The 12185-nt window shown below is 41.6% G+C and overlaps 1 protein-coding gene across 1 annotated transcript in view; it reads right to left on the bottom strand.

Moving 5' to 3' along the window:
• Wdr64 (WD repeat domain 64) overlaps positions 1-12185 on the bottom strand; it is a 92542-nt gene that overhangs the window by 33246 nt on the left and 47111 nt on the right. The window contains exons 10-13 of the mRNA XM_050142882.1: positions 7772-7911; positions 3781-3907; positions 714-862; positions 217-340 (exon numbers count right to left, since the gene is read on the bottom strand). Of these exons, the coding sequence (XP_049998839.1) occupies positions 217-340; positions 714-862; positions 3781-3907; positions 7772-7911 (540 nt within the window). The remainder of the gene's footprint in view (positions 1-216; positions 341-713; positions 863-3780; positions 3908-7771; positions 7912-12185) is intronic.

Here is a 12185-nt window from a genome sequence, read left to right as displayed (position 1 = left end):
GTGAACAGAATGTAACTTCCGAGTTTGTTGATTACGTCCATATCCAGACATTAGTGGCTGTGAAATAGACTTGATTTTCACCCAGGCCGTGCTATCTCTCTGGAATGTCTGTATGTCAGCCTAATTCACACTGAGCCTTAAACCCCCTAAACTTAGGAATTCCTGCACAAATTTTCAGGATACCGTGAGATGTCATATTCTGAACACTAGGCTCACCATTATATGCTCCTGTGGCAAAAATAAATCCACTTTCATCAATAGCCGCACAGGTTAGTTCAATATTGAAGCCATGAGGGTCTAGAATCTGGTATATTTGGAGGCCCGTCTCAAGTTCCCATACCTATAGAAGAATAAAACATCAGTAAAACCCAGGTATTCCATACATCTGCCCTTCATTTCTGAGCAAAGCTTTTACCACTGTCAAAGTCTTCAAATTCTCTACACACTGTCCCCAGCACCCTGCCCACACATATACCCTTTCCAAACAAACTAATATATAAATAAAATATGGTTAAATTTTGTTTTTAACCAAACATGTGGCTTGAACTGGCTTGAAACGCTTCTTTATCATGTATTCCTGATAGCTTAAAGAACTTCAATATATTCTCTCAGTCTATTATACCGCTACATATAAAACCCTATGTCTTACCTATCGGAAGGTAGCATTTCACTTGCTCAGGCCTTTTCTGCCTAGGAGGTCCTTCCACACTCACCTTGATTACAGACTCTGAGCAGATAGTGAGCACTTGATGGAAGTATTTGTTGTAGAGCATGACATTGATTTCTCGTTCGTGAGTGTGAGGAACCTGCTTTGTGTCCTGTATCATCCTGGTCAACGGATACATGTCTATAACGCTCGATCCTAGAAAGGAAGGAAAGAAGGAGGACATCACCACGCTGGGTGTGGTTGATGGTGCATCCTTGTGTTCCACGCTTTGGAGACTGAAACAGGAAGACCATGGGTCCCAGGCCAACCTCATCTGCATAGTGATATAATAACATTTTTAAAAGTGAAATGAAGTAAAGAATAAAAAATTTTGCAAAAGCATCTCATCCCTAAATTGTCATTACCAGAAACCAGCTAGGTTTGGAGCCAGCCGGTCAGTGAGATTAGAGTATAAAAGATCAGTGCCTTAGCATTTACTAGGTGAGACTACAGTGGCCTCCTCCAGAGCATCTCTGGCAAACACAGCAAATAAGATGCAGCCAGGGGAAAGCATTCACTGGAGATAAATGGAGATTATCTTTCAAACACAGGTCATCCTGAACCCTGTTTTTCTAGTCTGCTCTCTGTTCCTGACGGTGTGCCTCTCCAAAGTGTGCACGTTGGTGATGCTGTCCACCAGCCGTCTGCTGAATAGAGGTTTGTTCTGGTGATTGAAATGAGTCAGAGAGTTCTTCAAGCCAACAGATGATAACACATGCTGTGAACACGGTCTGATTAAATATAATGAATGAGAATGATTGCAGGCCAGTGATTGCAACATCAATAGTAAAATTAATTTCCAAATCACCATGTAGTTAGCTTGGCCAGGGCACTGACTGGGTAGCAGGATTCTTGCATTTTCCTATGGGTATGACTTAAATCTCAAAATCAGGATCTTGTGTGCTTTAGTTTATGCAATGTCTAGAAATACTGATAAACATTATCAAACCACTCTGTAGTTCATTTTTATTTATTTATTTGGTTTTTTCAAGTCAGGGTTTCTCTGTGTAGCCCTGGTTGTCCTGGAACTTACTCTGTAGGCCAGGCTGGCCTCAAACTCAAAGATCCGCCTGCCTCTGCTTCTTAGAGACATGTGCCACCACTGCACAGCGCATTCTGGAGTTCAAACAAAAGCAGACGTTCCGAGAATAGGAAGCTTCTTCCTACTTTATTGATGTGGCTATCAATTTGTCACCAAGGACGCAGCGGTGACTTTCTCACATCATTCCAGAGGAACTCTCCAAGTCTTAGCAGCAGGTACCAAGGTGTTTAGATTTCGTGACGCAGCCTGTTCATATAAACATACAGGACTGAGATGGCTCGTCAGATAATGTTGTTACTCAATTCAAGCACCCCTGCCAGGAAACGTGAGAGATGGAAGGCCATCGGGCTCTCAAAGGCATACTTGGAGCATCTCCGTAAACCCCTAAACATGATACCAACAGTTCACATGGCTGGGTCTGCCTGTGAAGAGCTGATGCTTTTTCCGCCCTTTTGGCTAGTTATCATACAGCAAAGGAAATAAAGCCAGGGAAAGAGCGAATGCAGATGCGGGAGTCAGAAGTTCTGAGATCGAGTCTCGGCTATGACCTGTCCGAGGTTTGGCTTGTGCATTTGGGAAACTTCAGTGAAGGATTCCGGCCTCAAAGGGTGACTGCGGAGAGGAGACAGAGTAAAAAGACAACACATAGCTGTGGTCATCATCACCGGCGTATCGATGACGGCACTGACGGTCATAAGTGTTCACCAAGCACTGCGTGCAGAGTTGCTGCCCACATGGCTCAGAAAACTACTCTACCTGATGTCATGGGAATCTAAGCACAAATTAATACACTTGACATAATCCCGATATCAGCTGAGAGCTGTGCTTTTAAATGATTGATTGATTTTATGTGGACTCGTGCTTTGCCTACATGTATGCTTGTGTGAAGACGTGATGGCTGCACTTTTAATCATCAGGCAGTACACAAGCTCAGTATTTTGCAAACAGGAGCACCACCAAAAAGTATATAAAAGTGGAAAGAATTCTTGGCTTTTCTATTCTCCATCTTCTTTGTCTTTGGTATTTTAGCCCTTCTTTACGCTGGTGATAATTGGGATGGAAATGCTGAGCCCCATAATCGAGCAGGCAAGTTCTGTGTGAAGAGGTGACATCTGTGAGTAGTCATTAATGCATTCATTTCAGATGGGGACACATGGAGCAGAAGCATTCACAGCCGAAACTAAGTTCTCTTTTACAGGGTGGAAAATTATTTAGTGAGCATGAAGTGATGGTTCTCTTCTAACCCAGGACAAATAAACAACACCAAATTAAAAATAATTATGTTCCCCAACAGAGGCAGCACCAATCACTTCCCTGCCTTAATTAATCCCTCAGGAACTCAGAGCAGGTGGTCAGTGGTAATATGCTTCGGAAAGGCAATTCTGGCTCAGTGCTCCAGAGGGTAGAGCTGCTATTAATATAACCAGTTTTCTTCTAAAGGCTGAAGGCTGTGCATATCAACAGTAGCCAAGCTAAATGCCGAACAAAGTTCTTGAAAACCCTTAAAACAATTTGGCAACCAATGCGTTTTATTTAGGACCCATCTTCCTAGCCTCTGGCCTCTCTCTCTCTCTCTCTCTACTGTTCTTTATCTGGAAGCAAAGGCAGCTGAGGTCTGTGCCCACCCTACAGAGTGACCAGCTTCTTACCAAAACTGTTTTGTCTCAGAAAACAAGTTCATACTGGCATGTACCAGGGTCACCACCCTAGGAAAGTACCAATTTACTGCATTCGAGAGGCAGACCGGAGCCCAGACATAGCAACAGTGGTCCAGCTCTTTCCGTTTCACCTAGGCCATGTCCCCCTAGGCTCATCAACCTAGAGAACTCACCTGGTGTTTTCATATAAGGGAGGCTGCATAGTTCATCAGCTAACTTAGGATAAGAAACTGAAATAAATATTTATACTATCACTAACCATGGTTAGTCATTTCCTTTTCTTTGTGTGCATTTTCATAGGAAGTGTTGAAAAGCTATCCTTTTTAGAACGTAAAAGATATGAGATGAATTTGCTATATGTCAAATAGACATACCTGTAATGAGCATGCCATGGTTGGCGTCATACACCATGGAGTAAATCTGCATGTCTCCTGGTCCTCCTTGGCTATCGTGGAAGACTTGCAATACTGATAGGGTCTGGATATCCCACACTCGGAAGACCTGGGGAACAAGCAGAATCCACCCATTTAAACACCATTGTTCTCACATGGGGCAGTTAAGTCTTTAAATGAATTGTGTTTTTATAAACTTGCAATGAAATGCCGTTTGAATTGTGAGCACACAGGTGCTCTGTTTCAGCTTGGCTCTTGGTTCCAACGTTGCTTATCCACATGGAATACCCAGTTGAAAGCGTTGCTTAAGGCTTTATCTTTTGTCACTGGGTTCCCCTGTACTATTCACAATGCCCAGGAAACAGAACTAATCTAGGCGTCTGTTAAGAGATGAATGGATAAAGAAAATCTGCCATATATACATAATAGAATTTTGTACAGCCATCAAGAAAAATGAAGTTATGACAGTCACAAGAAAATAGATGCAACTGGAAATCACGTGAAGTGAAATAAGCCAGACACAGAAAGAAAAAAAATACTTCATATCTTCTCTTCTATGGAAACTGGGCTTTAAATTGAGAGTGTGTATCTATATGTGTGTATGCAAGTCATAAAATGAGAAAGGGAATCATGGGGGAGCAGGAAGAAATGCTCATGGAACTTGGAGTTAGAGAAAGTAACGGAAGGGAAGGTTGTCTGGAGATAAGGGACCAGCTATGGGGACAGAAAGACAGAAGTAAATGAGAAGAAAACACCATGGCACCGACGCATAAAGAGGTCATTTCTTAGGTATCTGTAATACGGTGGTGCCGTTGAGAGAAAAGAGCAGCACTACTGAATCGGTCCTACGGGTGCTTGTTGTTCTCTGTCAACAGCTCCAAGAAGGGACGGGCAGTGTCTGAGGGAAGGTGTTGGTGTCAAAGCTTGGGAGAGCCGACCTAGAGCCAGCCAGCTTTGGGGAGACTTAGGAAGAAAACAAGGACAAACTGTTTCAGAAAGAGGCAGAGATGGTATAAGGGACAAGCATAGAAGATTTTTCACTTTCACTATACCGATCTTGGGGTAACAGAATGGGATATTTACAAGTCGCAATTAAATCTTGCCTACGGACATGTAAACATAAATTACAATATAAATTCAGAGTCTCGTAGCAGTAAGAGTTAAAATGCTGGGTTGTTTTTTTTTTTTTTCAAACAAGTTGGGAGTGTGAGAATTAAATAAAAGGATTACTTTAGCCTTGGGAAAAAAACAGAATTATGAAGCTGAGTAACTTTGAGAAAAGGATGGGGGGAGGAGCTAAAGTTGCTAGCCACAAAACACCACAGAGAAGGGTAAAGGAAAGGTTTCGTCCAAAGCCCTCCGTAAGGAACAATGAATAAGTAAAGATAAAGGGAAGCGTGTTCGGATTCATCAATGGCTTCTGGGTTTTCTTCCGGCAAGCTTCATGTCAGTTGCTGTTAGCCAAAGGCTTTAATATCTCCCCCCGCCCCTTTGAGGAGTGTTTGTCATAGAATTAGCAGAGTAGAATATCTGTGTTTTAGGAGTTGGTATCAGATTCACAGGAAAGAGAACGTCCTAGTCTGAAAAGGGGCGGTGCTAACAAGAGGCTCATATCCGTGAACATACAGTGACGGGAACTGGCGGAGGCGCTTCACTCGAGTGTGATTACCAATAGAAGCGCTCTCAGTATCACTGCTGCTGGCTACAGGGAGGAGACGGTCATTCCACTGCACTATAAGTACTCAGTGGAAGCACCAGCATCGAGACACCGCGAAAACAACATCACTAGAGTCTATCTTTAGAAACAGAGTCATTCAAATGAAGTGAGCAATTTAGGAATAGATTAGTCTATCATATACTAAGGGAGTCTGGGATCTGACTTGCCTTTCTAAACTTTGCCTAATGGCCACAAGAAGTTAGTTATTGAATCAAATTGGGTTGACCCAATAGATGGCATGATTTTACATTGCAATAAACCCGGAAATGTGTGAGGTCACCTTGGAGAGGTGGTACATTTGAGGATGGAGCATGCGTGACTGGAGTACAAAGGGTTATGTTCAAATGCACAACAAATAGATGGAAGGTATTTGACCTTGTCTCTATAGGGAATTCAATGCAAAATGTGCTTATTTGGTTGCTGCCAGTCAATTGATATGCAAAAAAGTTAGCAATGTGGAACAAGACTTGATAATTTTATTGTATTGTTCTCACATTTTTCCCCACTGTGTGATAATTGGCAAGTAAAAAAATGAGGTAAAGACATCAGCACACACATCATTCAAATATTAAATACTCAGGGGAGGGGCTCATAAATCCTCACTTCTAGTCAAGAATCTGACAGTTGATGGCTTCTAGGAGAGGGAGAGATGGGTGGGTCAACCATGCTCCTGTGGATGGTCCTACATCTAGAAGTATACGGTCAGCACAGACTGGATTCAGTATGTTATTAAGAAAGAGACAGACAGACAGACAGAAAAACAGAGAGAGACAGAGAGAAATAAAGTAAGTTGGTAGGGAGGAGGTGGCAGCAGATCTCAGAGGAGATGGAAGAAATCTGAGATGAATATGATCAAAACACATTGTACATGTCATACACAATAGTACTTTTGCTTTAATACCTTGAGCTAAGCGAGCCTGTTGTACTTACCCCATTTGGCTCCTTTCAAGCTGCTTCTTTGTGATACCCACCAAGCACCACGTAAACACGCCTGTAAGTTTAAACCTCTGCCCTTCTGCCTCCCTCAAGGTCCCACTTATTTGCCAAAGTTTTATTAGTTTGCTTGCTTAAACTCCTTTTCCCGGTTCCCCATTTTCATTGCATTCCGGCCTTTTGCCTTGTGAGAAGAGGGAAGCCGTCTGAGAGAGAAGCATGACGGTGACTGGCTGCACGCTGCCACAAGGCGATGGTGTGACCTCTGCCAGTTATTGCCTAAAACTCCTTTTCCCTCTCGTGTACAATTTACAGTCATCATGTGTATATGTTCTGGGGATTCAAACTCAGTACAGTTTATAATATTCTTAGACCCACTGATTATACACACACACACACACACACACACACACACACACACACCTCATCAAGGAAGCTGCTTCTTGCAGCAAATGGAAACTACTACAGAAATTCTCAACTGGTCAAAGTACAGACAACAACAGACCATGGGTGTCCATCACCAACCAACACAGCTACAATGCAACTCATACTTGAGACCCAAGGGATACTGTAGAAGAGGGAGGCAGAAAGCTTGTGAGAGCCAGAACACTCGAGCCTCTCCTGCCAGATCGTGTCCTTTTATACATGACAGGGAGCTGCACTCACGGAATCTCAACAGCATGGTCACTTACACAAGACTTGTACAGAGACGATACCAGGTGACAAGCCAGTTTGGGTGGAGAAAAATCACCCAGGGCCGCGCCCCTAGATGGAGAGCCAAAGCCTGGTAATGGTTGCTGAGCGAGGGAAACAAACCTCCAGGGATGAGTGCTGGCAGGTCATCCCATCCCACGTGATCACTCCTAACCACGCACACTCACGCGGAAGCAACACTACATGGACTCAGCAGGCTGTTTACATACATATGTAAATATACATAGCAAAATAAAGGAGAGGCAGTGAGGATCAGTGGGAGGAGCTGCGGGGGAGAAGAGGGACCGAAGTCATGGAACTGTAATGCTCATCTGTGGGATCCTCAGAAAAAAATTATAATTGCTATCACAACTAACCACATTAATTGAACTTATTCTTCTTGAAACTTTTTAATAGGTTGTATTTAATCAAACAAATACATTTTTCAAATATATTGCCAATATTCAAGACTCTCATTTCTAACATTTATAACTTATGTTTTTCTTTGGGAATTACTTTAGCTATACATACACACGTGTGTATGTGTGTGTGCATGCCTGTTAGGCCTCCCTGTAGTTGACTTTAAGAACAAACAGCTTCCTTTTGGTTCTGCAGTTTTCTTCTTGTTACCTTTGCGGAGGAAAGGCTGATGACGTGTTGTTCTTTCTCATTGTTTACGATCTCCGTGATGCTGAACATGTGCCCCACCAGCTTCCCAACTGGCTTCGTGCTGATATTGGGGTGCCACAAGCGGAGGACCTTATCATCTCCTAGAAAGAATGACAGTGACAGAGGCCTCGTATTCTCAAGTGCTCAGAAGTTAAAAGGTGTCCTTATTTTATTCCTGTTACCGTGATTAAAAAAAAAAAAAAAACAAAAACAACTTAAGGGAGATAGGCTTTAGTTTAGCTCACGATTTCGGGTAACAGTCCATCAGAGCAGGAGCGTAAAGGCAGCAGGAATTTAAAGCAAGTACCCACAGCACACCCACCATCAACCGCTAAGAGCAGAGAGAAATGAATGCATGCCTGCTCATTGCTCATCTAGTGGTCTCTGCTCCTCTACCTTAGGAATGACGTCGCCCACTTTCAGGTTAGGTTTTCCCACATCAATGAATGCAACCAAAGATAATTTTCATTAGCAAGCCCACAGGTCAATGAAAATTAGGTCCCTGACTGAGTCCTTTTTTCCTGGTGATTCTAGGCTGTGGCAAATTGACATTTAAAATCCACCATCACCAAAAGCATCTCTCATTCATTCAGTGAGATCCTGGTCTCCTTTCTGAGGAACCACAGCCCACAGCTCCCCAGAGGCATTCCTTCTGCGGCTGACTTGAAGACATTAGCCTTGTTTTGGATCTGTCTGTGATCAACGTATCTTCACATACAAATGTGAATTCCCATAAATATTTCATGACTACTTCCCTTGATTCAATACTTCCTACTCTGTCACGCATTAATACATTATTTATACTCTATTTACTTCCAAAACATATTTCAGGCAGCTGGTCTTTTGTTTCTACAGTCTGAATTATGCAAACATTATAATAATAAAAGAAATCAAGGGAAGAGGCAAACTGCTCATAATCTCCAGCATGAGCAAATCATCTGCCTTTTATTTCCCCATTTTCCTTTTCCTGCAGAGCCACAAGCACAAGACATTTAAATGTAATTACTATCATAGCACACATTTTGTCTTTTAATTGTTAAAATCATCTGAGTACACAGGAAAATAAGGAAATAGTATACAAGAGTGACATTTTTGTAAAAATAAATAAGTAAAAGCCTTCTCCCAGCCTGCTACCTTATCCCCCAATTTCTACTTTTATGCAATATGGGAAATCATTGTTAACACTTTTTGCAGTTTATTTAGTAGTGTGTGTTTGAGATCAATTGTCAAGTTTAGGTGTCTTCCGCAAGTGTGCTCCATCTTGGTTTTTGAGACAGGGTCTCTGAGCATGAAGAACACTGATGGACACCGGAACGGCTTGCATTTCTAGTGTGTGCTGAGACATTTCCACACTTGTGTGTAATAGTACGATCAGGATAATATCTTTTATCCCAGAAACGTGCTTCTCTGTGTTGGAAACGTTTTAAAATCCTGTCTACCAGATATGTTGACATATTCAATTAATTGCTTCAACCATAGTTATCCCCTTATGCTGCAGAACGTTGGAAGGAATTCCTCCTTCCCAACTGTGTGTCTCTAACCACCCACCATCTCTTCACACCCTGCCCAGGCTCTGGTAACTGCTACTCTGCTCTCTTTTTTAAGATCAACTTTGTAGTTTTCACACAGAAAGAGAACCTGTAGTATTTGTCTTTCTGTGCTTGCCTTATCTCGTCAGCATGATGTCCTCAAGTTTGTCCATGTTGCTAGAAATGATGGAATGCCATTCCCTTCCATAGTTAAATAACTTTCCATTGATAGTTCATAACTTCTTAACCACCACCCACGACCTTTCGTCCCAGATTCTGGATTTTCTTCTTTTTGATCTGATTCAGCAGTGCTGTAAGGAACAGTCATCTGCGTGTTCACGTTTGCTTCTTAGATCAGTTGCCAACAGTAAGTTTCCAAAAGTAGAAACATGATGTTAAATCATGTTTACGACTTTAAGGCACACTGCCCACTTGCTTCCCCAAAGGCTTATGTCACTCCCCAAGGCCACTTGCCTTATCAGTCTGACCATCACGCGGATGCCGTGGTTTAAAGTGTCAACCTCTGTAATGCAAGGGTGCTGAGGGAAAAATTCAGGACCCCTTGCTTGTGCAGCAAGCACCCTTACATGGAGCCATCCCCCCAACCTCTTGTTCCCACTTTCTTATATATTATTCCAAACACGTAGCTAAGTCCTTAAACTGAATAATTTAATACTTTAAATCATTTAATCCTGAGGAGTTAATTTCTCATAATATAAGGATGGTGGATCATACAATTTCGTGACTGTTATCTTGAAATTCTGTAACACTTTTATGATTCGGCTTCCAGGATGATATCTATTGAGTTATTTGTGAAATCGAAAATCCAATATCTTAAAAAAAATCTATATTTTAAAAATCTTTACACAATTTGCTCTTTTTAAAAACATAAGTAAAACAGAGTTATGCAACTGTTCAAATAATAAAGGCTGCTTATAACAAAGAAATTCCAAAATACATATGACACAAACAATGAACATATCTTTCTTTGCAGCCTCATTAAATCTTGACTCTTGTAGCTCATTCACTGAAAGTTAGTACCTGACCATTTCTCACTATGAGTAGTCTGGGGAAGATGGTCTAGTTGAGCTGCCCAGGAAGAGAAGATCTGCATGTGAAGCTAGCCAGCCTCTGCATGTGTATGCGTGTGTGTGACCTTTAAGTGTATGCTTGTGTGTTTTAACAGCGTGGGTGCCCACATGCCTCTGGGTACTTGAGGAAGTCAGAAGGGAACCTTTGGGAACCACGCTCTCCTTTTCTACCTTCTGGTCAAGTTCTCATAGCCAAGGGACAGTTATTTATAAACTCTACCTTTAACTTATCTGTTTTTGCTTAGTCGCTAGCATGCATTTGGCCACCCACAAGACTGACTTGCCTTGTATGCTAGAAACTTTTGTGAGTAAACATATATTTATGTTGAAGGAGCCAGTTAGGTAAGGGTACAGTTGGGTAACTTGGAAGCTGGATATTAACAGGTTAGCCAAAGGTGATAGATTTGGATGCTCCAATAATGCTGGTTATTTTGTTGAGCCCCCCAAAAAGGAATTACAGAATTTTCTCTTCCTCTTTCATTGTCTCCCAATCCATTCTTCAAGGATATACTTCCACAATTAAAAAACAAACAAACAAACAGAGTGCTATGTCAATGTACTATGCCAATCCATAGTCATTATTATTCATTTATAATAAATAACCTACTAGGCTCTTCTTAGAGCAAAATTCCCTTTCAGTTTACAGCAGTATCCTATCAGGCAACACACAGTAAGAGCTCAGCAAGTAGTTACTGAGCTGTTCCCATTGGTTGCTATGAGTAGCTGCACCTCAGAGGTTTACCTGTTAAATGCCAAGGGATAGGGATGGGGAGAACATGCATCTAACCCAAAATGGAACCTTGGCTGATTGTTTGTCTAGTCCTTTTGTGAAGGTCAATTATATCATTTGGGGACTCAGATCTTGCAGTAGCATGAGAAGAAAGCTGAAAAACTCAAGTGATTCTTATTGGCTAGGGACCAAATTGGGCCCTCTCAAAACCCGTAGTGAAGCCATGAGCATCAATGTGGGGTACTTAGAGAGATAATTAGCTTTAAATAAGGTCACAATGATGGGGTCCTTATAAGAAAAGGAACCATGCAGCTTGCGTCTCATCTCCCTGGCACATGAGGAGGCCACCTACACAGCACAAAGAAGGCCCTTATTTAAGAGGTGACCACATTTGGTTGATGCTTGGATCTTTGACCTGAAGCCTCCAGAATTATAAGATAATAAAATTTTGTAGCCTAAGCTATATAATGTATGGTATTTTGTTATGATAGCTCAATCTTATTAGTGCAGCAACACACTATTTGAAGGCAGATAACCAGGAAATTCTTGAATTTAAAATAGTGAGAGCAAGAATCTAACTTTCCTGAGAAATTACTACCCACATAGAAATTTGATAGACATTAAGGATATAAAACTTCTAGATATTATTCCCTGATATCTACTTAAAACTATAATTTTTTTTATTTATTTGTTTTGTGTGCACATGTGTGTATGTGGGGTGGAAGTATGTGTGTGCCACAGTACATGTGTTGAGGTCAGAAGACAACGTTTAAGAATTGATTCTTGACCTTTATTAATGGCTAGAAACCAATTATGAGTGAGTATATCCCATGTTCATCTTTTTGGGTCTGGGTTACCTCGCTCAGGATAGTGTTTTCTATTTCCATCCATTTGCATGCAAAATTCGAGAAGTCATTGTTTTTTACCGCAGCATAGTACTCTAATGTGTATATATTCCACACTTTCTTCATCCATTCTTCCATTGAAGGGCATCTAGGTTGTTTCCAGGTTCTGGCTATTACAAA

The sequence above is a fragment of the Alexandromys fortis genome, unplaced genomic scaffold, assembly GCF_014885135.2.
Source record: "Alexandromys fortis isolate MF-2015 unplaced genomic scaffold, M_Fortis_MF-2015_v1.1 scaffold_51, whole genome shotgun sequence".
NCBI classification, from domain to species: Eukaryota; Metazoa; Chordata; class Mammalia; order Rodentia; family Cricetidae; genus Alexandromys; species Alexandromys fortis.
The sequence above is the reverse complement of the archived record's forward strand: the minus strand, read 5'-3'. Positions and strand labels throughout refer to the sequence as shown.